At 49.0% G+C, this 27,068-nt stretch overlaps 1 protein-coding gene across 13 annotated transcripts in view; it reads left to right on the forward strand.

Annotated features, from left to right (window-relative positions):
- ADGRB1 (adhesion G protein-coupled receptor B1) overlaps window positions 1-27,068 on the forward strand; it is a 282,938-nt gene that overhangs the window by 194,336 nt on the left and 61,534 nt on the right. For 6 of the 13 annotated variants that reach the window (XM_030266786.4, XM_072925064.1, XM_072925067.1 and 3 more), the window contains 3 exons: window positions 1,667-1,808; window positions 20,941-21,044; window positions 22,169-22,264. In XM_030266786.4, coding sequence (XP_030122646.2) covers window positions 1,667-1,808; window positions 20,941-21,044; window positions 22,169-22,264 — 342 coding nt within the window. The remainder of the gene's footprint in view (window positions 1-1,666; window positions 1,809-20,940; window positions 21,045-22,168; window positions 22,265-27,068) is intronic. The other 7 variants (XM_072925066.1, XM_072925071.1, XM_072925072.1 and 4 more) reach the window with 4 other exon arrangements.

Below are 27,068 nucleotides of genomic sequence, written 5' to 3' on the forward strand. Positions count from 1 at the left end.
GAAACCATGGAGACTGCCCCATCTATGGCCCCTTCCCCATTCTGCTGCTTTTCTCCAGGTGGAAAGGATGCCAGGAGAAAGCAGGGATCTGTCCCTTTGATGTCTTCAGGTCCCTCTGGCCGTGAGGGAGGAACATCCCTGCCGTGCCCAGAGCTCTGGGAATGTGGGGAGGGGCTCAGGAGGGTCCTGGCCTGGCCTTTGGAGAAGGAGCAAGGCAGGGGTGAAGCTGTGATTGGGGTTCCCGTGCTTGGGGGAGGTCTGTACACATCCACATGGGGTGTGGAGCAGGGGGCTGGGGGTGTATGGGGTGAGAGATGCAGCTGTGAGGGACTCAGGTGTATTTTAGGTCTATAGGGTTACATCTATAAATGGGATATGTGGAAGAGGGCTGTAGGGATGGGGAGGTGTGTTCAGGTTGTGTAGAGACAGGGCTGTAGGATGATTTATCCATGTGTCCCACATGTGGATCAATATGGTGGGTGTCACGGGGCTTTAGGGTTGTGCATGCACATGTGGGGTGGAAGTTGTGCATAGGTAGATGGGATAAATGAGGCAGAGCTGTGGGGTTAAGGGTGTGTATATGGAACAAGTGGGACAGGGACGCTTAAGGAAATGTATATGGCACATGTGGGACTGGGATATGGGCTAAGAAATTGTGTATGGGATACGTGGGAAAGGGATATAGGGTTAAGAAGGTGTACATGGGGTATGTGGGGTGGGGTCGTAGGGTTAAGGTCCATGTGGGATAAGTAGGACAGGGTTATAGGGGCAAAAGGGTATATATGGGACAGGGCTATAGGGTTAGAGGGGTGTATATGGGATATGTGAGGCAGAGAGATAGGGTTAGGGAGCTGTATATGGGATATGTGGGGCAGGGATATAGGGTCAGGACGGTGTATATGGGATATGTGAGGCAGAGATATAGGGTTAGGGAGCTGTATATGGGATATGTGGGGCAGGGATATAGGGTCAGGACAGTGTATATGGGATATGTGAGGCAGAGATATAGGGTTAGGGATCTGTATATGGGATATGTAGGGCAGAGATATAGGGTCAGGACGGTGTATATGGGATATGTGGGGCAGGGATATAGGGTCAGGATGGTGTATATGGGATATGTGGGGCAGGGATATAGGGTCAGGACGGTGTATATGGGATATGTGCGGCAGGGTTATAGGGTCAGGACGGTGTATATGGGATATGTGGGGCAGGGATATAGGGTCAGGAAAGTGTATATGGGATATGTGGTCAGGGATATAGGGTCAGGACGGTGTATATGGGATATGTGGGGCAGGATGCATCCATGGGGTGGCTGCACGGGATGAGGCTGTGCAGTTACGCGTGCACACGTGGGATAGGTGCGCTATAGGGTATGGAGGGTGTATATGGGATATGTGGGGTAGGGCTATAGGGTTAGGACGATCGTCAGACCGGGCAGCCCGGGGGCTGCAGGGGACCGCTCACATGTGTGGGGTTGATGGAGAGGTCACAGCGGGGCGGGGGAGCCGCGGACGGACCAGCAGCAGGACCGGGATGGAGCCGCAGGTCCGCTGGGGGGTTTGGTGGGATGGGGGCGGCGAGGGGGGCGCGGTGCCCGCTCCCCGCCCGCCCTGACGGCCGCTCTCCCTCTCTCCCCGTCCCTCCCTCCCTGCTCTCCTCCCTCCAGCAGAGCCTCCGCCTCCGCCTCTCCGCCCGGCGCCTGGTCCTGGCGCGGCTGCCGAACGGTCCCGCTCGACGCCTCCCGGACCAAGTGCCTGTGTGACCGGCTCTCCGCCTTCGCCATCTTAGCCCAGCTCAGCCCCGACATGGTGAGTCCCGCCGGCAGCACCGCGGAGGGAGGAGCGGAGGGGCCGGGGAGGCGTGGGGACACGCGGGGGACAGGGCGGAATGGAGCGGCAGCGAAGGGGACGCGGCCGGGATGCAGCGGAGCATCCCCGGTGCGCGGCTCCCGGGTACCGCGGCGGGGACAGCCCCGAGCGCTGCCGCCGCTGCTGCAGTCCGGTGTCACCGGGACCGTGGCGACACAGCCGTGAGGCTTTGCATAACCCTCCCCCTTCCTTCCCCGCCGTCCTTCCTCTCCCCTTCCCCCCGACCCTGAGCGCATCTTTGGGGACGCGCACGCACGGACATCGCGGGTGCTGCCGCGCTGCTCCCCTCGTCCTCCCCATCCATCCTTCCATCCCTGCGCTCTGCCTCGGGACGTGAATCCCGCTAAATCTGGGGAGCCACCGGCCCCCGCAGGCGTCTTCACTCCCGTGGGCTCCCCACGCACGGAATCTTCGCACGTGGCTTTTTTTGGGGGGGGTGGAATCGCCCCGCTCCGCCTCCCTCCCCACCTGTCTCCATCCCCGCCTCGGCGTCCTGCCCGCTGCCCCACGCACTTTTGGGGTGTGTGCGGCGGGGTTCCCACTCTGGAATCGGGGAGGAGTTGGGAAGTTTTGGCCGCTTGTCGGGGATACGAAGTCGGTGCCGCGTTTCGGACGGAGCCTCCGGGAAAAAAAAAAAGTGCGAGATTCCTAGAAATTATCGCTGGCGGCTGCGCCCTGAGTCAGAGCACCGGGAGGGTGCCAGGGCAGTAAAGACTGCGCTGGGGTGGTCAAAAGATGCTTCACAGGCTGCTCTCTTCCACCTTGTGCTTTTGAATGTTTTCTTTCTTTCTTTTTTCTTTTTTTTTTTTTTTTTTTTTTTAAGTAGTTCATCCCTTTTTGGACAGTTCACAGAGTGAAGCCACCCCCTCCTCCATCTAAAGCTTCTCCATCTGCCTGGGCACTGGGAGTTACTGGGCCCTTGCAATTATTTACTAATTATGGCTTGCTTGTTAAATGCTGGCTTAATTCGGCAAAAGGGGAGGGGAAAGGAAGAAAGGAAGGGTGAGCGTGGTAAAGGGAGAGGGGGGATCACATTTTCCAAGATGAAGGTTTGGTTTATTATTAGAAACACTAATGTATTTGGTCCACTAGTTACCATGGAAACAACATCTGCACTGAAGTGGTTTTAAAGACACAGTGTTGGTTGTGTTTGCCTGGGCCCCGAGCAGGCCCAGCCACCACAGGGACGGGAAATGGGCTCTGGGCTCTTGGGCAGAGCAGCTTTTGAGGTCCTTTGGGCAGAGACACCAACTCTGTGGGCTCAGGTAGAGAGATATTGTGACTGAAGGATGCTCGGAGGTACGACTGGGAGCGTGTTCCCGCTTGGAAGGGCTCTGGAAGCAGCTGGCTGCATCAATGCTAGCATCCCTGCACCCAGTCTTCTTCCATGGGTTGTTGTTTCCTCATCCTGCCACCATAAACCAAGCAGGCAGGGAAGCAGCTGCTGGGCTGGTGCTCTCCAGGAGTGTTTCCAGCCTTTTCGAGGGTGATCTCAGGTGAGCCAGGTGGGATTTGTTCCCTACCCTGGGAGCTTGCAGGGCTGTGTGCTGCCAGCAGCAGGGCTTCACCCTTCACCCCAAGTTCCAGCAGCTTTAGGGTCTGGCTCCAGAGGTTGTGACTGATGAGTGAGCCTTGCCCTGCATGGGAAAGACTCCAAGACATCCTGACAAAGTTCTGTGGGGTTGTATGGCTGGGGAAAATAAATTTGGATTTCTGCTGCAGGGAGGTTTCTAAGGCAAAGCCTGAAATGAAGCCAGCCCAGATGTGCAGCTGAGCTGCTGGTGAAGGTCCTCTGCTGATCCATCTTCTGGAAGTGGGCAGAGGATCAGGCAGTGTGGGAAAAGCAAAGGGAATCTTTGCCTTGTCTAAAGCACAAGTTTCTCTTATGTAGATTTTATGATCACACACTACTTGGAATTATTTAATTGAGCAGCCTGGGGAAAAAATGGTTAATTTGATGTGGCCAGATGCTGCTGCTCCATCAGCTCCCGGTGTTTGGGTGTTATCTGGATAACACAGGAGGGTGTCAGTCCTTTACCAACCCTGCAAGTATTTTTGCATTTGAGAGTGGGCTTGGCTGCGGGAGGATACAGCTTCCTTCGCCCAGGCATGTTTTATTATATCTGCAACTAAACTCGCTGCGCTCCTTTGGGGTTTAGGCCTAAAATTGCTTCTTTTGCCCTCCTTCCAACTCCTCTGGCTGCTGGTTGGGTTTCCCAGCTCATTTTTTCCCAACCTTGAGTCCACTCATGAGCATCAAGATGAGTCCTTTGGCTGGGCTTGGGGCAGAACTGGGGCTTGGATATCTCCAGAACCTCCTGACTGAGCCAGTCCAAGGGTTTGATGATGATGGGGAGCACCATCCTGGCTGAACCAGCTGGGACCCATCTCCTGCCTGTGCCTGCCCTGTGAGCCAGCATGGCTGTGCTTATCCAGCTCCTCATTCCCTCGCTTTCCTCCCCAAATCTCATTTTGAACAAGCCCACGTTGCCTCCTGTCCCCAGAGGTGGCATCTCGTCATCGTTGGTGTCTGCGGTGGTGACATTTATGGTGCAGTTTTTCATGTGCCTTTGGAGCTCTCAGGACAAGAAGCTCCGTCCGCCTGTGTCATTAATATTATTTATTGCTATAAATCTCCCTTCTGGAGCCTTTGGCCCTGGCAGCTTGAAATATTTGTAACCCTGGTATGGGCACAGCTCCTTTGCAGTGAAAAAAGGCTTTTGGGACGAGTGTTGCTGCTGATTCGGACTGGCCAAGGACAGTTTGCCTGGGCTGGGACCTGAGAGTTGCTCCTGTAGTGGGGAAAGGGAGCAGTTTTCCTTGATTTCAGTGAAGCTGGAGGCTGAAAGTGCTGTGTTTTGAGTCAGTTTGGGAGGCAGACATCCCTAAACTGTGATGGAGCTGTTTGGATCCAGCTCAAAAGCTGGAGTTCAGATTTGTGTTTGATTTCCCCTGCTACATCCACTCAAAAGAGGCAGCCTCATGCCCTGCTTTGGCACAGCTACTGTTTGGCCATCGTGAAAGATTAAAACCTCTTAAATTAAGGAACACAGACAAGCATTTTGGGACTGTCTTTTTGGTTTAGCTTTATGCCCTGCCTGTCTTGGAAGAGCAATGCCTGTGTTGCTACACCTGCACAGTAGCTGTGCTAACAGAGAGTGAGGGCAAAAGGAAACCACAGAGCTGCGTGTGAGGCTTGTGGTGGTGTTTTTTTCATTATATTTTGGCAATTTTTGGAGTAGAGCAGGAGCCTGAGGATGAGCAGCAAAGCCTTTCCCTCTACGGTTGTCTCACCTGAGTTTGGCTCGTGTTGTCTTTGCTGCTTTCCACCTTGTGCTTGGCCTTTGTAAAGTCAATCAAGCTTTAAAGCGTGGTTAAGCACAGCCTGGATGGGGTTTGGGGAAAGCTGGTCTGCTGGAAGGTGTCTCTGTCCATGGCACGGGGTTGGAATTGGATGATCTTTGAAGTCTCTTCCAGCCCAAACTGATGGATCTGTGATTTGTGCAGCCCTTAGGGCTGGAGTAAAACTTGACAAATACATCTCTGTTGTCTCTCCCCCTCCTTACTGGTCTTGCCTGCAGAAAACTGATGAGAGAGAGGCATCTGAGCTCTCCTCTCATTCCTAGACTCGATGAAGAGTTGGAGCTGGTGGCAAGAATTTGTACGGGTGCTGAGTTTGTTATATCTGCACTGAGTTTTTGGAACACCTCTCCTCCTTGTTGGTGTTTTCTGACAGGCAAAAACAGCAGCTGTTGAGTTTTGTGGGGTTTTCTGTAGCAGAGCTGTCTTAGGTGAGTGCTGGCCAGGCAGTGAACTGATCTGTGAGATGAGAGAAAATGACCTCAAGTGATGCCAGTGGGGGTTTAGATTGGATATTAGGAAAAAAAAATTTCAAGGAAAGGGGTTGTCAAGCACTGGAACAGGCTGCCCAAGGAATCAGCGGAGTTGCCATCCCTGGAAGTGTTCAAGAAATACGTGGATGTGGCACTTGGTTGCTGGGTTGATGGTTGGGCTTGATGATCTCAGAGATATTTTCCAACCTTGATGATTCCAGGATTTATATCCCAAGATGTTGCAAGAGGCTTTGTTCGGTGTTATCTGCAGCTTGCAAGAATAGGAACCACCTTTCCTGGTGTGCTTCTTACCCATGGGGATAAAGCTCCTCTCTAAACTCACATTTCTTTTTTTGTCCCTCAAAACCTCTTGTTTTGGGATGGGAGGGACCTTCAGAGATCTTGTTGTGTCCCGAGGATCTTCCCCTTAAAAGATTGTCCTGTGCTGCAGGAGCTCTCTGTACTTCATGCACAGTGCACACACGCAAGGTGGGTTATTTTAAGCTCCTTAAATTCTGTAGGGCCTCTCTTCCACAGAGAGGAGATCCAGGTTTCCCAGCAGAAAAAAAGAAAAAAAAAAAGTTGATGTTATGAATCAAAGATTTTGTAAGGGTGTAGCAATTCTGACAACATTTTGATGGAAAATTATAGCAGTTTTATTTAGATGAGACTGGAGAACTTCATTTGGAAGTGAACACTTTAACATTTATATTCTTCCGTCATTTATCATGTGAAATTTGGAGACTGGATGAGAACAAAGCCTTTTGCATACTTTGAGAACTGACAGTTCTCATGTTCACAACAGTTTCCAGGCTTAGTTAATATTGGTTCTGCTTTTTCTGCAACATTAACTCTTTCATTTAAAAACTGGACTTTTCTGAGGAAGGGAAGTTTTCGGTTTTAACAGGCTTTGAGACATCTAACTCTGGTCAGGTTGTACAGGGGTTTAGGGAAGAGTTTGATGTATTTGGGTGTGTTGTTGAGGCTACTGCCAGATCTTTTCTGTGCCTGTCAGTGAAATTGTGACCTTGAGCTAAACACTTCCTTGCTTTCTGCTTCCCCTTCTCCAGCTGCAGCACCCTTGCAGGTGACATCCCGGGCTCTGTGCATCCACATTTGCACAGTGCCCCGAGCCTCAAGGGTGCTCCAGGAAGCACCAAGTGCTGTCATTTCCCTGACAGAGCATTAGGAGCCTCCTCCTGCCCGCTTGGCAGGAGCTGTGCCAGGGTGAACATTGCTGAGCCACGAACATTTGGGCTTTTGAGGTCCAAATCCTCTGCGAGCTGCCGCGCTGGCGCTGCTGGCACCTCTTCCTGCAATCACCCCGTCCTCTCCAGGATGCTGCTGTGTGTAGAGTGTCTCTTAGGAGCTGATTATGCCTCTTGAGCTGGAAATGTTGCCTAAGATTTCCTGGGGATTTGTTCTGTTGCCACAGAACTCTCCCTGGGTGCGGAGATGCCAAGGTGGGAGTGGCGAAGGGCCACTCCAGCTGGACTGCTGCTCATCCCAGGAGAGCTCCGTGCTGGGATTGGGGAAGGATGTGGTCTAAGTGCTGCTGGGGATTTCTGGGCTTTGCCCATCTCCTGCTCCACAGCAGGAGCAGCTGCTGTTTTTTCTCTGGGGTGCTTTTCCCCGAGGTCCGTGGCAGCCTGTAGGAGCAAACTGGTGATTCTGTAAATCACGGGCTGCTCTTTGCTGTGCTCAGCAGGGAGGCTCTTTTCACTAAATCCAGTTTATCCCTCCTGAGTTTCAGCAGGCGTGGATAGAATGGAGAAAATAGAGTAGAAACCAGCTGGACAGACAGTTTTCCCCTCCTACTCTCTCTCATAATGTGATTAAGGAGGAGACAGGATGTGTGATGCTTTTAGGGGGCCAAACGGGCCAACCCACGGTCTAACCCCTCTGGAAAGAAGTCCATTACTTTTCCAAAGTGCCCTCTTAACAGAAAGCACTGGATTGTGTCCCTACATTTTTGCTTTGCTGGAAATCACCTGGCTTTAAAGGATTGCTCTGTCACTGACGTGGGGTCTGTCAGTTTGTGTTGCAGAGTAAATTTGGGCTAAGTCTCATTTGAGTTTGGAGAGGACCTGGAGTTATGTACACGTGATTTATGTTGGGTTTTTAGAGGAAGAAGATCACTGACAGAGCTTGTAGTGTGCTCCAGGTGCCAAAGGCAGCCTGGGTTTGCTATTCTGCTGGGAGAATTGACGGGAGATTGCCACTGCTGTGTGCTGTACACAGATATCTAATAAAAGATCCCATTAGCAAATAAGTGATTGATATTGGAACATACACAGGCAAGGCATGAGAGACGAGTGGGATAGGAATTCCCTCTCAGCGCTGTGCTGTGCTTCTAGCAGAGACAACACTTGAATATATTACAAGAAGACAGGTAGCACAGGAGGTAATAATAGGAGGATTTGGCTCAGCATAATAAGCAGTCATCCAGCATCCCACCTCCTTGGCGGCTGTCTGCGGATTTCGCTGTCTGTCGATCCGCTGGGTACTTGGGGAGATATTCCCAGCTGACAGCTTCCCTCCCTGAGCTCCTGCTCGGCGCTGGTGGATTCACCCAGCTCTTGAACTCCTGACAAAACTCCAGCTGGTGGGATTGCAGCAGCGTGGGGCTGCGGCTCAGCCCCCGCCAGCCGGAGCCGGCGAGCTCGGCGCAGCCCTGGCAGGGACTCTTCTGCAGGCAAATGCTGCATCACCTCCCGTATCTCTCCATCTGAAGGGGACGTGGGAGAGGAGCAGGATCAAGTGTCTGGGAGCTTAAAGCCGTTGTGGGAGTCAGTGCTGGAGCGTGAGTAATGCCGAGCCAAATTCACCCTTCGGTGGAAAGGCGAGAGCGGCGCTGGCATTAACCAAGTGACCCCAGGAGCGGAGCAGGGCTGGGGTTGGTCCCCTGTCTTCAGCTCAGATTAAAACCTCACGGAGAATGCCTGGGATGCTGCATGTCCAGGCATTCCTGAGGGGTTTGGTGCTTGTTCTGAGCTGCAGTGCTTAATGGCTTGTTGCCATGAAGGCAGCTTAGCAAGTGTGACGGCTGCCCTGTTACCCTGCCACAGCTTCCTGCGCTGCTAAGGAGGTGTGGATTTCAGCCAGGACCCCAGGGTCTTCCCAATTCCCACTTTCCCCTTTCCTAAGAGCTCGGAAAGCAGCCCTCAGCCTCGCTTGTGAGCAGATTTGAGGGCCAGAAATGTGAACCAAGTGCGTGAGTGTTACCTGCCTGGGATTGCTCTGCTCTGGGTCCAGGCAGGATGACTGGCACGGCCCAGAGTGTGGGAGGGCGTGTGGGAGAGGACAATGTGTCAGCGATGCTTGGTGTGGTGCCTCCACACTGATGGCTGAGCTCTGTGAGACATTTTGGCTCTTCCCCCAAAGAAGGAGGCTGAGGGGAAAGAGGATGATAATCTTCAAACGGGTTGAAGGTGACTGTGGAGAGGGAATAATCTGCTTTCTGTGTCTGCTGGGGATTGGGCTCAAATTGCAGAGTGAGAGATTTAATTCACGCACAAGGGAAAACCTTCTGACTGCAGGGATAGTCAAGAGCCCAGACTCCATCAGCAAAGGTTTTCTTGAAGAGGCTGGGGGTGTTTTTGATGGTTTTGCATCAGGCTGAGGCGTGAGCTGAGCTTGACAGGTGTTTTCCACTCTCTTACCTGGAATTCTGTGATGCAGATCCCCTTGTTGTCTGTGCCTTGCTGTGTATAAAGAGAGGAACACGGCAGAGGGGCAGCACATTGGTGGGAGGGGGAGGAGTGGGCTGGAAGCAGGTGGGAAAGCCAAAAATCACTGAGCCTGTCCACAACTTCCCACTTCCACCTGTGGCTGTCGATCCACTTGTCATCTCATATTTACAACCTGCCGTTCGTGGCACCTGGGAGGCTTCAGCTATGAGAGCACCACTTCAGCCTGCTCAGCGCTGAGCCACAAATCCACCCTGACCCTGCAGTGTGGGAAATTTGGCTGAATTTTCCATCTGGAAGCCCAGGATGCCGGGATGGGGGCGGGCGTGGGGGCCTGTGTAAACAGCACAAGGTTGTTAGTCACGGTGAGGTGGTCACATCTTCCGGGGTTGGGCTGTGGGCACTGCACCAGGCCGGGCTCCACACGGGAGGTTTTGAAGCTCTGGGTGCTCGGGGAGCTTCTCCCGAGGCAGGAGGACGGCGTGGGAGCATCACAAAGGGGCTTGTTTGAAAATGGTAACGAGTGGGTGCTGGAGGCTGGGTTTCATGGGCTCGTGGGGTGGGAGTCAGAATTAGTGCTAAATGAGATTATCTTCCTTTTCAAAGCACTTCAGGGACTGAGCATGGTGTGTTCGAAGAGTCAGGCGAACTGTTGAGTGTTGCTTGTCTTTCTTCTATTATTCTGCACCCATCTCCGTTGTGCCCTGACCTGGAAAAGCAATTCTTTTAGGTAAATTTGACAATCTGCTTCACCTCTGAGCCCTTTATGCCCTGCAGAAAGGCTGAGGTTGCCCTTAAATTGCCATGTGGTAGGAAATGGGTAAGGCATTATTATTATGTTCATTTAAGCCCAAATTGAAGCAGTTTATTAAAGGTTTGTGCCCTTCATACTTTTGCTGTCGAGTAATAGCTGGGTGGATAAACCTGCTGGAAAGATTTTGGTAATCTTTAAGCAAAAATGGGCAATATGTGTGAAAAAGTAATGTCAGAGTTGTAATTGGGAGTATTTGAGCTCAAAATGTCCCTCTAAATGTGAGGAGTGTCTTATGAAGCAACTGATACTGTGCTGGGTGTGATAACAGCCAGCCAAAACTCAGCCTGCAGCTCCATTGCTCGCTGCCTACCTGCCCTGCTCACCACAAGAATATATACAGAATATAGTCAATAAATCCCTGAAAGCAAAACGACTCCGCTCTTTTCCCACCAGTGAGACAATGCTTTCATTTTCCATGACGAATGGTTCTTTTCCCTCTTTTTAAACATGGCAATCATGCCAGCATCTCCCCAGGTGGGGAATATCCGACTGCTGGGGCCACTTTTGATTTTGTTTGTATCAGCTCAGTACAGCTGTAAATCCAGGGGCTGTTACAGCTTCGCTTTCCAATCACTCAGCTGTGAATGAGTTGGGGGTTGGGGTTGGAAGCTGATTCCTCGAGGGCTGCTTGGAGATCTCTGCTCCATGGATTTGCACCAGTGATTCCCCGGTGATCAGCTGGGGATGGAAACACGCTGGGTCCCAGGGGCTCCTCAGGTTGAAATGGGAATAAAGCTGCCATGATCCTCATAACAGCAGAATAACCCAAATGGCTGAAAGACTTTCATCTTCTTTTCTTAGCCCTGAAAGCCTCTGAGGACTGGCAATGAGCTGGGGATGTTTTACCCCAGGGTTGTTGGTTCAGCCTTATTTTGGGTGAGGAGCCAGTGTCAGGGCAGGGATCTTCAGTGATGGAATAGTGAGGGATGGGAGCATCTGCAAGTCATAATTAAGGTTTGTTCAGCCTGGAGAAGAGAAAACTGAGGGCAGACCTCATCAGGGTCGGCAGCCTCCTCATGAGGGGAAGCAGAGGAGCAGCACCAATTTCATCTCTCTGTGACTGGTAGGACCTGAGGGAATGGCCAGAGCTGTGTCAGGGGAGGGTTAGGCTGGATATCAGGAAAAAATTCTTCATCCAGGGGGTTTTTGGGCACTGGAACAGGCTCCCCAGGGAATGGTCATGGCCCCGAGACTGACAGAGCTCAAGGAGTGTTTGAACAGTGAATCTGGACAGGCACCAGGTGAGATTGTTGGGGTGTCCTGTGCAGGGCCAGGAGCTGGACCTGATGATCCCACTGGGTCCCTTCCAACTCAGGATATTCTATGATTCTCTGAATTAAAGGGTCCTGGGTAAAGGCAGGTTTTAAGAGATGTTTCAGGCGTGGCTTGTGCAGTCTTTGCACAAAATCCTTGTGCTTTGGAGGAAGGTTTTCCTTAAGGACTGCTCTTCGGCAGGCAGGGGGAGAAGGAAAGTGGGTATTTGCTCTCCGTGATGGTTGGCAAATGGGTGATCTGAGCATCTTGGGCAGCAGCCATCCTGCAGACTGCTCAGTTGTTCCCCACTCCTCAGGTGGGTCTTTCCAAAGGACAGGAATGGGGATGGAACGTTCTGCCCATGCTGTGGGGAGAGCTGCTGCTCTGGCACCACTCTTCAGCACGCCACTGATAGTGTAAAACAAACAGCGGGCTAGTTTGGAGTAATTTGGTGAAACGCTGTCGCCTGGCATGGAACCAAAATACTGCTTAAATCAGGATAAACACAGTCTGGATTCTACTCTCATTTTCCATTCCCAGTCTGCTGTGGACTTATTTTATTTTAGCTATGTGTAAATCTTACCACATTTCCCTGCAAGGTGCTCAGCTGGGAAGCTACAAGGGATGAGGGCAGTGAGCTTTCAAGTCAGTTATGGAATCTGAACTGGTTGTTCTCTATGTAGCAGATGGAAAGGGCAATTCCAAGCAGGAGAGTGCAGGAAAGAAGACTCATTTTTAAAGTAGTAACAGAGCATATGTCCCTATGGTAAAATAATGCCAGTAATGGTAATAATGGTAGTAGTAACAATGATTATTATGATAATGATAATAATTGTAAGTTCCATGGCAGAGACAGCTCCAGAACAGGAGCAGCTCTAGCAGCTCCTGTAATTGTCCCTAATATTTAATTTTTATAATGATCCCTGGATGTGTCTTAGCTTGTGGCAACCAGCAATGCTCAGGACATTGAATCATAGAAGTGTTCAGGTTAGAAAAGACTTCCAAGATCATCAAGTCCAACCTTCAACTGAATCCCACCACGCCCCCTAAACATATCTCAGAGTGCCACATCTACTCCTGTTTTTTTTTTTTTGAACATTTCCAGGGATGGTGACTTCATCACTTCCCTGGGGAGCCTGTCCCAATGCTTAACTACCTTTTCAACAGAGAATTTTTTCCTAATATCCAAATTTAACCTCTCCTGGTGCATCTTGAGACCATTTCCCCTTGCCTTATCATTATTTGCCTGGGAGAAGCAGCCGACCCTCACCTCAGCACAACCTCAATTCAAGGAGTTTTAGAGAATTAATGTTGCACTGAGTGGTATGGACAAGTCCCCTCTGCTTTGAATGTTCGTGTGAATATCTGCATTGTACCACTTCATCTCAGGGCAGTGGAGTGGGTCCTATATCATTTGATTTTCCAGGGCTGACACGGGGAGATTGAGGTTTGCTTTTTCCCGCAGTGCCTGTGTCAGTGCTGCTACTGCACAACGAGATTAAAGTTCACTTGTGTCCCTGTTTTCTCAGAGGCAAAGAGCTCCTGCCCATGGAGGAGCTGGCCATTTTGATTATTGCCAGCTTCATTGTCGAAAATTGTTTTATTTCTTTTCTCTGTGCTTTAAAGTGAAAGGCTGGAACAGAATGATTTTTCCATATGCATGAAAAGCAAAGGTTTAAAAACCAGCCATGCCATCTGATCAGCTCACAAAGAGTTAAGCCAAAAGCTCTCTCCTGTTTCCCGAAGGTCTTGACCAGCAGAAAATAAGGTGCTGGTGCTTGATTGTTGTGACACAGCCCGAGGACCCCCCCACCCCTGGAGGTGTTTGCCCACAGCAGGAATCTAAGTTGAATTAAGCTTTGGAAGAGAGATGGAGGGGCAGTATTATTCCCTTCCATGTCCAGGGGATCAAAATAGGCCCCCAAGAAGATAAAGCCAGTGTTTGCCACCTAAATCAGATCAGCTGAGAGGCCTTTGAAAAGATTGGCTTAAGTGATGGAGCTTAAGTGATGTGTGTCCACAGCTGACCTGTGGGTGAGCTGGGAGCAGACCCCGCTCTCCTCCCTGGCATCCCCTGGCTCCTCATGCTGCTTCCCAGCCCACAGCTGGCAGAGGGATGCAGGGTGGCTCAAGGATCTTCATCAGAGCTCCACAAAACCGGGATTTCAGTAGCTTGGCTGAGCGAGGTGCAGTTGGAAAGGAACAAATAAAGCGAATAAAGCTTCGAGAGTTTTAAAGAAATGATGGTGAAAACATTTGGGAACAGCTGTCTGGTGAGGAGGAGAGCGATCCTCAGCATCAATATGGCCCTGATCCATCCATCCTTGACATCAGGACCGGACATTGAGGCACTGGGAGAGCAGCCTGGGAGTTCCAGCCTGGCAGTGGGCATTGCTGACTGGCAGGTACATAATGCCCACTGTTAACTCCTGTAATCCCCCTGCTAGCCTGGAGGAAATTATCCTGACAATTCCCATTAAGGAGAGGCTGAGTGACCACTCCTCTGCCCTCCAAACTTCTCCAAAGCTGTTGACTAAAAGCAAATTGTCAGGTTATATCTTGTGAGAGGACTCAATACCCACTGAAGAGTTAGTGATAGTTAATAAATAGTAGCGTGTTAAAACGTCTCTCTGGGTGAATTTTGTGTGCTGTAATTACACAGAATTGCCTGTTAGACTGGCCAAATAACATAAAAGGAGCCCTGAGCTCCACAGCTGTGTTCCTGATAATGGGTGGCTATTAGCTTTGACATGGCCAGTCTGTGGCTGGGAAGGTGTCACATCTTCCAGAAAAAAGGTGTGAAAGGATGATTTATTAATGATGCCTCTAAGTGATCTTCATGCAGGGACCTCAGAGGCCTTCTCAGGGATTAAATGATGGGGAGGAGAAGGCTCTGGGGAGACCTTTTTTATTTTAAATTTTTTTATATGTGAAGTGTAGAAGAAAGCCAGAGAAAGACTTTTTTACAGGTTTAATTCAGGATAGAGTTAATTTTAGCAGCCAGTATGGGACTGTATTTCGGGTTGTTGGACATTGCCATTGCTGCCATGGAATGAGGATGAGGGGGAATGGCTGAAACTGGAAGTGGGTAGAATTATATTAAATATTGGGAAGGACCTTTTACTGTGAGAGTGCCGAAGTCCTGGCACAGGTTGCCCAGAGAAGCTGTGGCTGCCCCATCCCTGGAAGTGTTCAAGGCCAGGCTGGATGAGGCTTGGAACAGCCTGGGATAGTGGAAGGTGTCCCTGTCCATGGCAGGGATTTGGAATGATATAATTTTAAAGGTCCCTTCCAACCCAAACTATTTTGTGATTCTGTAGGAAAAAAGGAGTATTTTGGTCCTTTCTCAGTGCTCATCTGCTTTGAGTTGAGTGAACTCTGTAGACCTCTGACAAGGCTGACCCACCAAAAAATCTCCTTTCAGCCCTGGCCCAATCCTGACATCCACCAGGAAGTGCTTGTGTCTTGCTCTCCCTCTCTCCCTGTCTTGGAATCACTGCAGGAAATTGTTGGGCCAGGGAGAGAAAACTGAGCCTTCCCTTGAGCACACCCAGGGTACATGGAAATTTCCCATCCCAGCAAAGTATAAATGTGATATCCCCAGGGCCTGGGCCTGGATGAGAAATCCTGAATCTGACCAAATCGGGCATTAAAAAAATCAGTGTTTTTTTGGCAGCTGAAAAGAGCAGATTTACCTGTTGGACGCTCAACCCTCCTGAGTTGTTTTCTCCTGCACTGACATACACCTTTTGTTCTGGAAGCTGTTTGCTTCTGTAAGCCCTGCTAAAAGCATTATTTTCCAGCAATTTTGACACCTCTCTCCGTGCTTTGACAAGAGTTCTCCAACCAGCAGTGAAATCAATATATTGTGGCTTAAATAAAATTTCACAGGAGTCATAAAAAGCTTTTTGGCCAGTGGCACAGCAGAACCATTCCTGTGCAATTCTTGGAGTAAATTCCACTCAGCTGGTCCAGTTCTGTGTCAGGAGAGTGGAATGAGCCTGGTTGCTTTGAGCCCCTGACCTGTGAGGGGAGGGAGAGGGACTTGCTTGTTCTTGCAAAGATGTAAAGGGCACTCTGGTCACAGCCTGTGGGACAGTTACAAAAATTATAAAACCAAATTCCTCTGGTTTGTGCCTGGTGGTTTAACAAGGGGGAAAAGACAAAATTGTAGCTCGGGAGGTGCGTGGAATAATTTAAGTTGAGAAAAAATCTCCAAGACAGTCGAGTCCAAGCATTAACCTGGTAATGCCACGTTCATGGCTAAACCACATCCCTAAGTGCAATATCCAGACATTTCCTTAACACCTCCTGGAATGCAGGTTCCACCACTGCCCTGAGCAGCCTGTTCCAGTGCTTTTCAGTGAAAAAATTCTTCCTGATAGCCAATCTAAACCTCCCCTTGTGTGACCTCAGGAAAATCCCTGTCGCCAATAGAGTTGTGTCTCTGGAATGGGCACCTGTGGGATGGGAGCTCTCCATCTTGGAGAATTCCCACATCCAGACAAAGCCATCACCAGCCTCACCTGATGTTAGTGCTGGTCTTGCTCCAAGCAGCAAATTGGGTTGTAAAGCTGGAGATGTCCCTTGCAACCAGAGCTCTGACTTCATGAATCTTTAATTTCAAATGTTCAGGAAGTCAGGCTCAAGGCAACTATTATGAATAGCAAACAAATTTCTAAAACCAAACAAAGCCCAACTCCCCCCAAATTCCAGACTCGCGGGCCTGTGTTTAATTTCAGAGCAGAATAAACGGTTTAATTTTTCGGTGATTTTATTGGTGTGATGATGTGCCTATAAAGACTTTGTTCAAGCCTTTCTTGGAATAAAGGATGGAAAAAGCAGAAAGAACAGCTTGGTTGTAAGGTCTGGGGCAAACTGCACAGCATTAAGAAATACTTTGTTCTAATTGGAGCCTGTTTGACCCTGGAGCCAGAGCAGGGTAATGGAAAAAGCACAACTCAAATCGAGTCGCTTTTCACAGCATTCTGCAGAAAGCCAGAGAAGGAAAGGGAGAAATGCAGAGAATTTGAAAGGGGGAGAGCCGGAAAAATGCATTAAGAGCAAGAAGAAAAGGCAAATTATGCCGTGGGAAATAGCAAAAGGAAAGGAGACAGAGAAGACAAAGGAGAGGAAAAATTAGGGAGAAAGGAAGAGAAAGAAAAAGAAGGAAGCAAGGTGAAATTGTAAAGGAAAAGAGGAGCATCCTTCTGCCCTGCCAGGCAGAGCGATGAGGTGGCAGGAGAGCGAGTGGCCCCGGGCAGCAGCGCTTGTTATTTCCATCCTGGCTGATGTCATTGATTGCCTCCCTCCTCCCCTGCCATGCCTGGTGACAGAATCACAGCCCTTGCGACTCAGAACAACCTGCTCTGTTCCCCACTCACTCAGGGAAAAGTTTAATTTCCAGCTCCAAACAGGCACAGTTTTTTTCTGTGCTTCAGGGGGGTTTTGGATGGCCCTTCTCAGCAGTTCCTCTCTGGGACCACCTCCAGTCCAGGCAGGCAGGAATCCTATTCCTGCCCTGTCTTCTGCAAACAACGAATTTTTTCCCCAGCTGTGGTGCTGGGAAAATCCCATAGGGCTGTTCCTTTTCTTACCCTGATATTTTTCTGTTGGTAGCGTCTTTATTTTTTAAACCAACCTTGATTTCCCCATTTTAACTTCTTTAAGGAAATTGCCCTCACAAGGCTCAGATCCTGCAGTATCTGACCACCTTCTGTCAGAGGGTTTAATTAGTCAGAAAAAATAAACAAATGATGATTTGTTTGCTGAACAAAATATGTGGTGGATAGAGAAAGAAAGTGGGAAGGACAAAGAAACCTTAATAAGGAAGGAAGAAGCAGAATCCTAAGATATTGGGGGCTAAGTCCTTAGGATTTGCTTAAGATAACAGTAAATGGCCTCAAGTTGCACCAGGAGAAGTTTAGATTGGATATTAGGAAAATTTTCTTAATGGAAAAGGTGGTAAAGAATTGAAACAAGGAAATAGCAGAGTCACTATCCCTGGAAGTGATCAAAAAATGTGGATGTGGCACTTGAGAGAGGACATGGTATAGTGGTGAACATGGTGGTGGTGTTGGGTTGATGGTTGGACTTGCTGATCTTAAAGGTCTTTTCCAACCTTAATTATCTGAATATTCCCGAAGGAGCAAACTGCTCTTCTTCCTGCAGCCAGTGATTTTTGTGTCTATCACCCTTCCTGATGTCAAGAAAAATCCCATCAGGGCTGGACCAATCCTTCCTTTCCTGTAGGATGGAGGGATGAGCTTCATGGCATCTCTTCAGCAAAAGCCTTTCTTCCAGACATGGGTTTGGTGAAAACTTGCTCATCTCTTAAAAACCAAACTCCATTCCCTCGGTGAGCCTCGATGGTTCAGGAATGAGTTACATGTCGGGCTTTCTTTGCTTTAATGGAGCTCCTCCTCCACTTTTATCCAGTTACCCATGAAAAGTCAGTGAAATGAGACCTACTTAAATCAAATGTCACAATCGATGCTCATCCCAGGCCACCGTTTGTGCGATGTGAACTCAAATTGCCGTAAGGGCGGAGCAAGGAGAGGGAAAAGCTTGGGAAAGAGTTTGGAGAGAGCGAGCAAGGAGCCATCTGTGGCTGAGTGTCTTGTGTTCCACAGTGCTTTTGTCACAACCATGCACCTCTGCAGTGGGACAGGGCTGTTGTCCACCAGGATTCTGCAGGGGGGGAGAAACAAAGCTGTGGCTTCCTACAGGACATTGCATCCATCTCTGCCACACCCTACCTGACAAAATCAGTCTTCTTTCCACATTTCAGTTTGTAAGGAGCAAAATATGCAGTATCAGCACTCACCCTGCCTGAATAATGTCCAAATCCAATTTTGTTTGATGGAAAACAAAATCAAAGTGTGGATATTTAAATTGAAATTTATGTCTACCTCGTTTCCAAAAAAAAATGCTTCTAACCTTGCATGAATATTTGGCAGGAGTAAATTCTCAGGGTGGGAGCACAGTCATAGGTGTTGGTGTAAAAAAATCACAGTGACCCAAGTCTCTGTAAAAGTTTAGGGAAGGAATCCACAGGTGAGCTGAAACATCTCTTTCATGAGTATTTTGGGAATCTAAAGGCAGAGGGGGATGCAGGAGGGATTGGTGAGGCTCAGGTTTTGTGTCTGTAGCTGGTCTGCACCCCGTGTAGATCCCTCAGCCCACCTGTACTCCTTTTGGTGCCAGCTGGGTGCTCAAGCCATTGACTTTGTGAGACATCCCACCCTTAAGGGGAAGGAAGCACCCAAAATTTTTGATCAAAAGGAATGGCAGAAGTCAGAGGAGTCCCAGGTTTTATAAGTGAATTTCAGGTGGGAATGGTTATGTTAGTCCCTGATCTGCTGGGTTTTGGATAAAGGGATAGAGTGGAAGGGAAAAAGGAGATGGGTTAAAGAGGGGGAGACAGAAACAAAGGAGAAACAAGGAAAGGGAGAAAGAGAAATCACCAGTGCTGGCTCCAGTATTGATCCAGCTGATGGGGTGCCCAGGGTCCTGGGGTGCCCATGAACCCAGGGAGTACCTTTTTATAGATGAGTTTTCTCTGCTTTGGAGATAAGTCTTTCTCTTTTCATGCAAATCAATTGCCATGCACAGCCTCTTCTTCTAGACCTTTCTGGAAGTGGGTTGGAGCCTTCAGGGATCTTGGGTGGTCTAGATCCACCCTATAGTCCATGCCCAGTTCTCAGCCTCATTCCTGCACCTGCACTGTGCTGAGCTGTGCTGATCTTCAGGTGCCAGAACAAGGATTTTTTTCCCAGAAAAGTGCTGCCCTACCTGTGCATGGCCCCTTCTCTAACCACACCTTGTTCTTCAGTGTGTTATTACCAACAATCCTTGGTTGGCTTCATGACCACCATGTTTGAGACACTCACATTAATCCCCTTATTTTCTAGGCTTCTACAGTGTGTCACTAAATTTTGGAAGTTCTTGCTCCATCCTTCCCAGTAGCTGCTGCAGGGTTCCTCGCAATGGCGTGGTGAAAGTTTTGTTCCTCATTATTTCCCCTCAGCTGTGAGAGGTATTCTTGTTCAAAATAAGCAAATAAGGAGGATTTTCCCAAGTCCTCAAAAATTCAGGGACGCTTCAGCTCTGACCATTGTGTATCAGGGTTATTCATCTTTTTTAGTGGAGTAACCATGTAGTGAGTGTGGGCCTTGAGTAAGTGGACACAGATTTGGTTTGGCCATGTGCTGAGTTGTCCAGGCTCGGTTTAAACCCAGCACTGAGCCCTGCCTGATGTGTTTCACTTCACAGAAGGCTCAGTAGCCTGGAACAGAGCTGCTGTAGCCTCAGCTCCATGGCATCCCTCTGACTGGAGGTTCAGGCTGAGCAGCCTCATGCCTGCCAAAGAAACGGTGTAGTCAAGTCCTTAGAGGACTGCCTGTTTCATTCCCAAAATCATGCATAATTTACTTTCCTTTTTTTTTATTTTATCTCCTGTACTAAGCCCTTGCTGTGTCAGAAACCATCTCATCTCCATGAGTGGAGTGTGAGGTGCTGGTGCTGTGCCAACCTAATGACAACCTTGACTGGGCTCCCTGTTGTCGTCAAATGGTGTGACCCTAAAAATGTGGTTCTTGGGTGTCTGTTCTACGTGGGGCTCTGCCTCTCTCTGCCTTCTTGCCAGCAGAGATCACTGATGTGGAAATAAGAAAAGTACCAGGGGGGAAAAAAATGCCTGCAGCAGAGAGAACCAAGTGGGATTGAGCTCCTCGCTCCTCGCTGAGGACAGGGCGAGTTCAGTGACATCAGTGTGGCAGATGTTGGGTAGTTACAGGCACAGGATGCAGAGAGCTCCATTAGAGAGGTTACGGTGTGTGTTTGCTGTTGATGTTGCAAGAGCTGATGTTCTTTTGTATTCAGTCAGGAAAAAAGAACCATTCCACACCAGGTTTTCCAGCCTGTGTGATCCCCTTCTATGAAAAAAATGCCTTGTGTAATGGTGTAGGAGCAGTGAATTGATGGATGGTAGATCCCTGGGGAGGATACACATTTTGTTTTTTTCTTCCCTTGCTTCATTTCATCCTTTTCCAGATGAATGTTTGTGGTTGGTGGAAAATTTTCACCTTCTTTTCATCCTCCACCCTTCATCACCGCCGTCCCAGAAGAGCTCGTTTGTAATTGTTCTGTTATTGCTTCATTAATTATCTTCCCACTCTCACACTGTATGTGAAGAGCCTGATCCTCCTCTCATAACACCTTTCACATGCCTGCCTTCCATGGATGTCAGAATTGTTACCCAGGCTTGACACTGGTTTGTGGGAGCAGAATCAGGTCCAAAACAAAAAAGACTGGGTCAAGGAGAAACAGATCCTGGTCTCCTTCCCTGTTTGTTGTATGCACAGTGTGATGTGAAGGTCAGCTGAGTGGACACACCAACAAACAGGGAAGTTCTTGCCATGGAATTTTCATGGTAGAACTGGCTGAACTTATTTTTTAATGTCTCACTTTCTCTCTTTCAGAACATGGAAAAGGTGCTGGTCCCTTCTGTCACGTTAATTGTAGGCTGTGGAGTATCCTCGCTGACACTTTTGCTGTTGATTATCATTTATGTCTCTGTTTGGAGGTATGGCTTTCATTCTCTTCTCTTCTTTTTGGGGAAAGTAACTGTCTTTTAACCTACATGGATCCTGGAATGTTTGCTCTGTGGTTTTGGGTGTCTGGTGCTTGAGGAGGAATTGTTTGGGAATGAGTGGGCCCTGCAGAAAGTCATCCTGGTGGCTTAGCTGGCATTATTCTCTCCTTTCAGTGCCAGAGAAATTAGCAGAGTGAAATTAGTGCCATGCCCTCATGTAGGGACATTGTTCCATTTCCAAAAGCCTCGTGCTGGTTTCGATGCCTTTGTGTACCCCAGGAAACCTTGTCAGAGGCGAGGTGGACACGCACGGCCTCTTGGCAGGCAAATGCTGCTGCAAGGTAATTCTTTGGGAGCATCCAAACCTCCGTGACCTGCCATGAAAACATCTGGCCTGAAGATCTGACAGAACTTTTCAGGAGCTTAAGAGCGTTCAACCTTAAATCATCTAAATAACTCCCCAACCTTTTAGCTACTTTTTGCCTTCAGCTTCAGATGCATATGGGATCTCTCGGTACATCCCATTGCTGACAGCTCCTGTACACAGGTCAGGTGGAACCTAAAATTGTGTCATTTATGGAGGCTGAAGGGATTTTTGAAGCAAAGCTTTGATGAGCAATTGGCCCATGCTCCTGTTAGACACATTCTGGTGACTCTAAGCTGGAGGACCCAAGGTGTGCAAGGGATTTTCTCCCTCTATTGCCTTGAACAAGGTCTGGGTTTATCCTATGAGATCCATGTCTCTCCTAAATCCATGGCAAACACGCTGAGACCTTCATGGCTCGAGGCCAAGACAAATCAGAACCAGGTGAATGTCTGTGAAACCCAAATGGAGTGGCTGCAGGGAGTACAGTTGGGTATTATTGGTGGTCTTTTTGGGAGAAGGGATCGGTGTGAGGCTCTCATTTTGTGCAGTGCTTCTTCTCAGCAGGAAGGAAAGGGTAAATTCCATTTAGAGATTGAATTGAGATAACTTTTTCTTTGATAGAGGAAAGGAACAAGAGAGTAAAAACTGAGCAAAAATGCATCTTTTTTTTTTTTGTTGATACTGTGACAGTGCATAGTGGCTGGTTAATTTTGGCAGCTGAAGACTGATCATGATAACGTTTATCTAGAACTCAGGTTTTTCCGTGCCTGGGGTATCATTGGATGTGCTCAAGTCCTTGTCCTCTCCTGCTTTTCCTCAGGCTGGGCGGCACTGAGCAGCGCCGGTAGGTGACTTACTGGGGTCACTGGTGTCAGGATCAAGTGGAAAGTTAGGATAGAAGATTAAAGAGCAAGTGTTCGAGCCTCACCCTCTCTTTCCTATCAGAAACAGGGTCAGGATCTGAAGCCCAAGCTCAGACATGAGGCTGAATCTGTTTGGAGCATGCCAGAGCCATTTGGAATAACCTGATGTATTTTTTTCCAGGACTGTGCTCCCCCCCTACCCCTCCAATATTTACTGTTATTGAGGACAGTAAATTGCCTGACCTGTTTCAAATATGTTCTGTTTAATTTCTCATTCCACTCTTTGCCTTATGCCTATGCCCAAAATGATCAGCAGGAATGGGAGGACACGTTTAAGGGAGGCTTGAATGGGTATTTCTGAGCTAGCCAAGGATGGACATGCATTTCCAAGTGATCCTGAGACCAGCTATATCTTGATTAAAGGGCTCTCTATCCTGAGTCTCTCTGTGTAAATATTTGTAAAGCATGATAAAGTGATCTCTAGAATTTCTCTTTGGTGCGCTGAGTTTGTTCCATTTCTTCTCTGTAGATCATGTTTTCATGTTTTCCAAACTTCACAGCATTCCCGTGGCTGAGCCCTGAGCGCTCTGTGTGTCCTTTTTATTTTAGGCATAGCTGCTGGACGTGAATGTGCTTTCCTATTAATGGTCCCAGGAACTTTGTATTCAACATTATCTCCTGGCTCCCACTTTGTTTTGCCCTAAATGTTGTATATTCTGATAGACAGCAGCTGGAGGAGTGCTTAGAAATGGAATCAGCAGTATTATTGTCTCTAAAACACAGGAGCAGCATCAAAGTGGTTCTTTTCCACCGTGCTGGAGAGAAAACTCCTCATGTCCTGCTGCCTGATCTTGTGTGGAGAGCACTCACCAGAGCTCAGCTGTTTCGTGGAGCTTTGGCCGGAAAATTTCCCATTCAGAGCTCTGGACAAAGGCATCTGGAGCATGCATCCATAGACCCAGCTTGAGTATGAAACACTTCTGATGAATAAGCTCGCTGAGGCTGACAGTCTGGAAGCTTTCCCAGATTTTGCCCAGCTAGGGTTTGTTTGTGTATATGGGAACCAGAAAAGAAGGGAGGGCGAGAAAGAGGGAGAGGAACACGGCAAAGAAAAGAGGGGCAGAGTAACAGGGAGGTGATCCCAGCTTCAAGCTACATATCAGGGAGGAAATTAATTTCCCCTCCTCTTTCCATTCAAAACCCCCATATAAAGGCTGCTCCTTGGTGGCACCTACTCAGGCACTGGCATGAATGGCACGAGCTTTTTGAGGCAAGTGATCGCTTCAGACACGGCCAACTTGGCACGGCCCCGTTGGAAGCTGGAAGTTGTTTCTGTTCGACGGCTGTTGGTGGCCTGTTGGTGGCCTCACTCCAGTCCCCAGCAGACAGATGGCTGCAAAAATCCCTGCTGCAGATGGTGCAGCTCTGGTCTTATTAGCAGGCTCGACAGAGGGGTCAGTGACACAGTGGGCCACAGAAGTGGAGTGACCTTGTTCCATCTCTGCACTGACTGTCCTGGGTCACAGCTGGAGGCACAATCTGTGTGTGGGCCACGTGCTCCACCACCCCTGTGGGAAAGGAGGGGGAATTGGGAGAAAAAAATTGAAAACTGGCGTGGAAATGAAAAACTGGGGGGGAAAACCCAACCACTCAGGGGTCAGAATGGGTGAAATGACACCTCTTTTCAAGCAGCTCCTTGACACACTGGCGTTTCAGAAGTGCCTCGATGTGTTTTCCATCCCTGAACTCACCGCAGCTCAACAGCCTCTGGAGTCAGTGACCTTTCCATAGCATGGGAATCGATCCCTGCTATCGAGCAGCTCCTCCACCAGCCCATCAGCGTGTGGGGCAGGGCAGAGCTCTGTCCCTGGCAGCAGCTGGGTGAGTGCTGCATCACTGCAAGAGAGCAGCCCCAGCTTTTCTCACTCCTGAGGACTGATTGAGTGGCTGTCAATGAGCTCTCTTGCTTTAAACCCAGGAGCTCTGCCTGTGCTGGGGATGCTGAGGCACTCCTGGCCCTGGTGGGAGGTGGCAGGGATGAGTAAGTGGCTGTGTGGAGAGGGATGTGTGTACACACGGTGAGAAAGCAGCGGTGACTCAGTGTTTGTGGAGAGAAGAGGAGTCTAATGGGGGCAGAGAAACAGACTGTGGGCTTTTCCCACCTTTTCCATCTGTCTCAGCTGCTGCAGGGCTTCACACAGCTTGTGGGGATCCTCACTGGTGACCAGTGACAGGACCTGAGGGAATGGCTGGAGCTGTGCTAGGAGGGTTGGGTTGGGTATCAGGAAATATTTCTTAATTCAGAGGGTGGTTTAGCACTGAAACAGGCTCTCCTGGGAATGGTCACAGCACCAAATATGCCAGAGCTCATTTGGACACACACTGAGGCAAGGGGTGGGATTGTTGGGGTGTCCTGTGCAGGGCCAGGAGTTGGACTTGCTGATCCTTGTGGGTCCCTTCCAACTCAGGATATTCTGTGATTGTAGGGCACAGGCTGGAGCAGAAGTTCCCTAAATTAGCAGTGAGTTTTCCCCAGTTTTGTGGCTGAGTACAGCATATTTTGATACGTAAACAGAATCCACGTATCAGTAGAGGGGTAGCAAGGCAGCACCCTGGAGTAGCTCTGTCTTTGCTGCAGATGTGTTTTTGGGCAAAACCCATCAATTTCTATGGGTTTTGTTCTCCCTCTGATACAAATTCCTGACTTCTTTAGCCAGAGGGTCTGGAGAGGAATGGTGATTTCTTTCTGTGGAGCATCCTGTGCTGGAGAAGAGGAAACGGAAGGAGAAAAACAAGCGTGGCAGGAGGTCTTCTTAGCATTCTGACTGAGCAGAAACTTAACAAGGAAATGTTTGGAATCCAGGTCAGGCTACCAAGGAGGACTCTGGAAGAATTGCCCAGGAATGCAGGATTGAATTAGAATGGTCAGAGCTCAGCTGTGTTTGAAAGTGGTCAGGGATGTGAAAGGCATCAAGAACGGGTTCTGGAGGTTCATCAGCCCCAAAGGATTTCCCAGGAAATGGTGTTGAGTGGGACAAGCAGCCTAGTGGATAAGGAAGTTGAAAAGGTGAAGGTGCCCAGTGGCTTTTTGCCATGTTCTGCTGGCAAGGCTGGCTCCCGGGCACCCAAATTCCTCCACAGAGGCAGAATCCAGGGGAGAAAAACACTCCCCACTGCCAAGGAAAAGAGAGACAAGGACTGTTTAAGTTCTCTGGGTGTTTGCAGATCCATGGGATGCATTGAGGGAGGTGTTTGGTGTGACTGTGGAGCCACTCTCTCTCACCTGGGGAGCTTCCTGAAGGCTGGAAGAAGGCAAATGTTACACCCACCTTTAAAAAGGGCAAGGAGGAGGATCCAGAGAACAACTGACCGGTCAGCCTACACGGCCCCTGGGATGATTAAAGAGCAAGTAGCTCTAAAGGTTATTTCCAGGCAAAATGATGGACAGGGAAGCGATTGGGAATAGACAGTGAGGATTTATGGAGGACAGGTTGTGCCTAGCTGCCCTATTTTCCTTTTGGGATGGGCTGACTGCTTGCATGGACAGTGGGAAGAAGCAGCTGGTGTGGATTTTGACATTACCAAGGCCATTAATACAGTCTCCAAACGCATTTTTGTATCAAGATCATGGAATTATGCACTGGATTGGTCGCTTTATATCTGGATGAAATTCCTGCAGGATTTGAGGGTAGTGGTCAAAGGTTTGAGACCTAATCAAGAACTGGTCAGGGTTGGTAGAGTGGCCAAGATTGTTTAATGTCTTCTTTAACAAACAGGATGATGTTTGACACTCCTGAGGCCGCACCTGGAAAAGGTGCCCAGTATTGGATCCCCCCAATAGCAGAGATACCAGCACATCCCAGCAAGTCCAGGATGCTGAGGGAGCTGGACAATGTCAAAGGAGGCAAAGGGAACAAATTTGGAGAAGAGGAGGCTGTTAAAGAGCAGTCATGGAGAAGCCAAACAACTTGGAGAGGTAGGGAGGGAAAGGTCTAGAGGCACCAGCTGCAGCAGGAAAAGACCCAGCTGGATCTAAAGCAAAATAATCCCTCACCAGGAGAGCAGTTAAGTTAAGCAGTTTAGTGCTGTAATAAGTCAGCCAAGAGAGGTGGTAGCATCTCTGTTCCTGGTGATTTTCAAATCTCAATCAGACGAGACCATGAGAAACCTGATATGACTTTGAAATCAGTCTTTTTTTGGGCATAGGATTGGACTGGGAACTTGAGAGGTGGGTTTTTTTGTTTTTTTTTTCCCCAACCTAAATTATTCTGATTCCTTTCATTGCCAACCCACATCTTGTTCTTTGGAGGTTCAGGGATCTGGAGAACAAGAAAAATTCTCAGGGTGTGAAGGGAAGCAGGGAAAAAGGAGAGTTGGTTTAAGGGGGCTTAAGGGTGAAAAAGTCTTTAGACAGCTGGATTATCTCCCCTTTCATTAAAATGCAGATTTATCAACTCATTTCTTACCTTTCTCTGACCAGTGGAGACTTCAGAAGTTCATGCTAATAGCAGTGGGATCCTAGTGTTGCTACACAGATTTATTACATCTCCTTCCCACCAGGACAGAGTCCAAATCTCTGTTTCTGCCCCATAGTAGCTACTGACTGGAGATTTGAGCTTCACTTCACACAATCAAAGCATTCAAAGGTCTCAGTACCCTCCAGTCACAAATGGAGCAGGGTCCAGGTGATGCCCAGCATTGTATGGAGCCCAGTGAAATCAGGAAATCTGGGCTCAGCTTGGCTGTGGAAGGAACCAGAAGCTCATTTTGCAGCCTGCCAACCTG

Source organism: Taeniopygia guttata, chromosome 2 (assembly GCF_048771995.1).
Source record: "Taeniopygia guttata chromosome 2, bTaeGut7.mat, whole genome shotgun sequence".
In the NCBI taxonomy this organism is placed as follows: Eukaryota; Metazoa; Chordata; class Aves; order Passeriformes; family Estrildidae; genus Taeniopygia; species Taeniopygia guttata.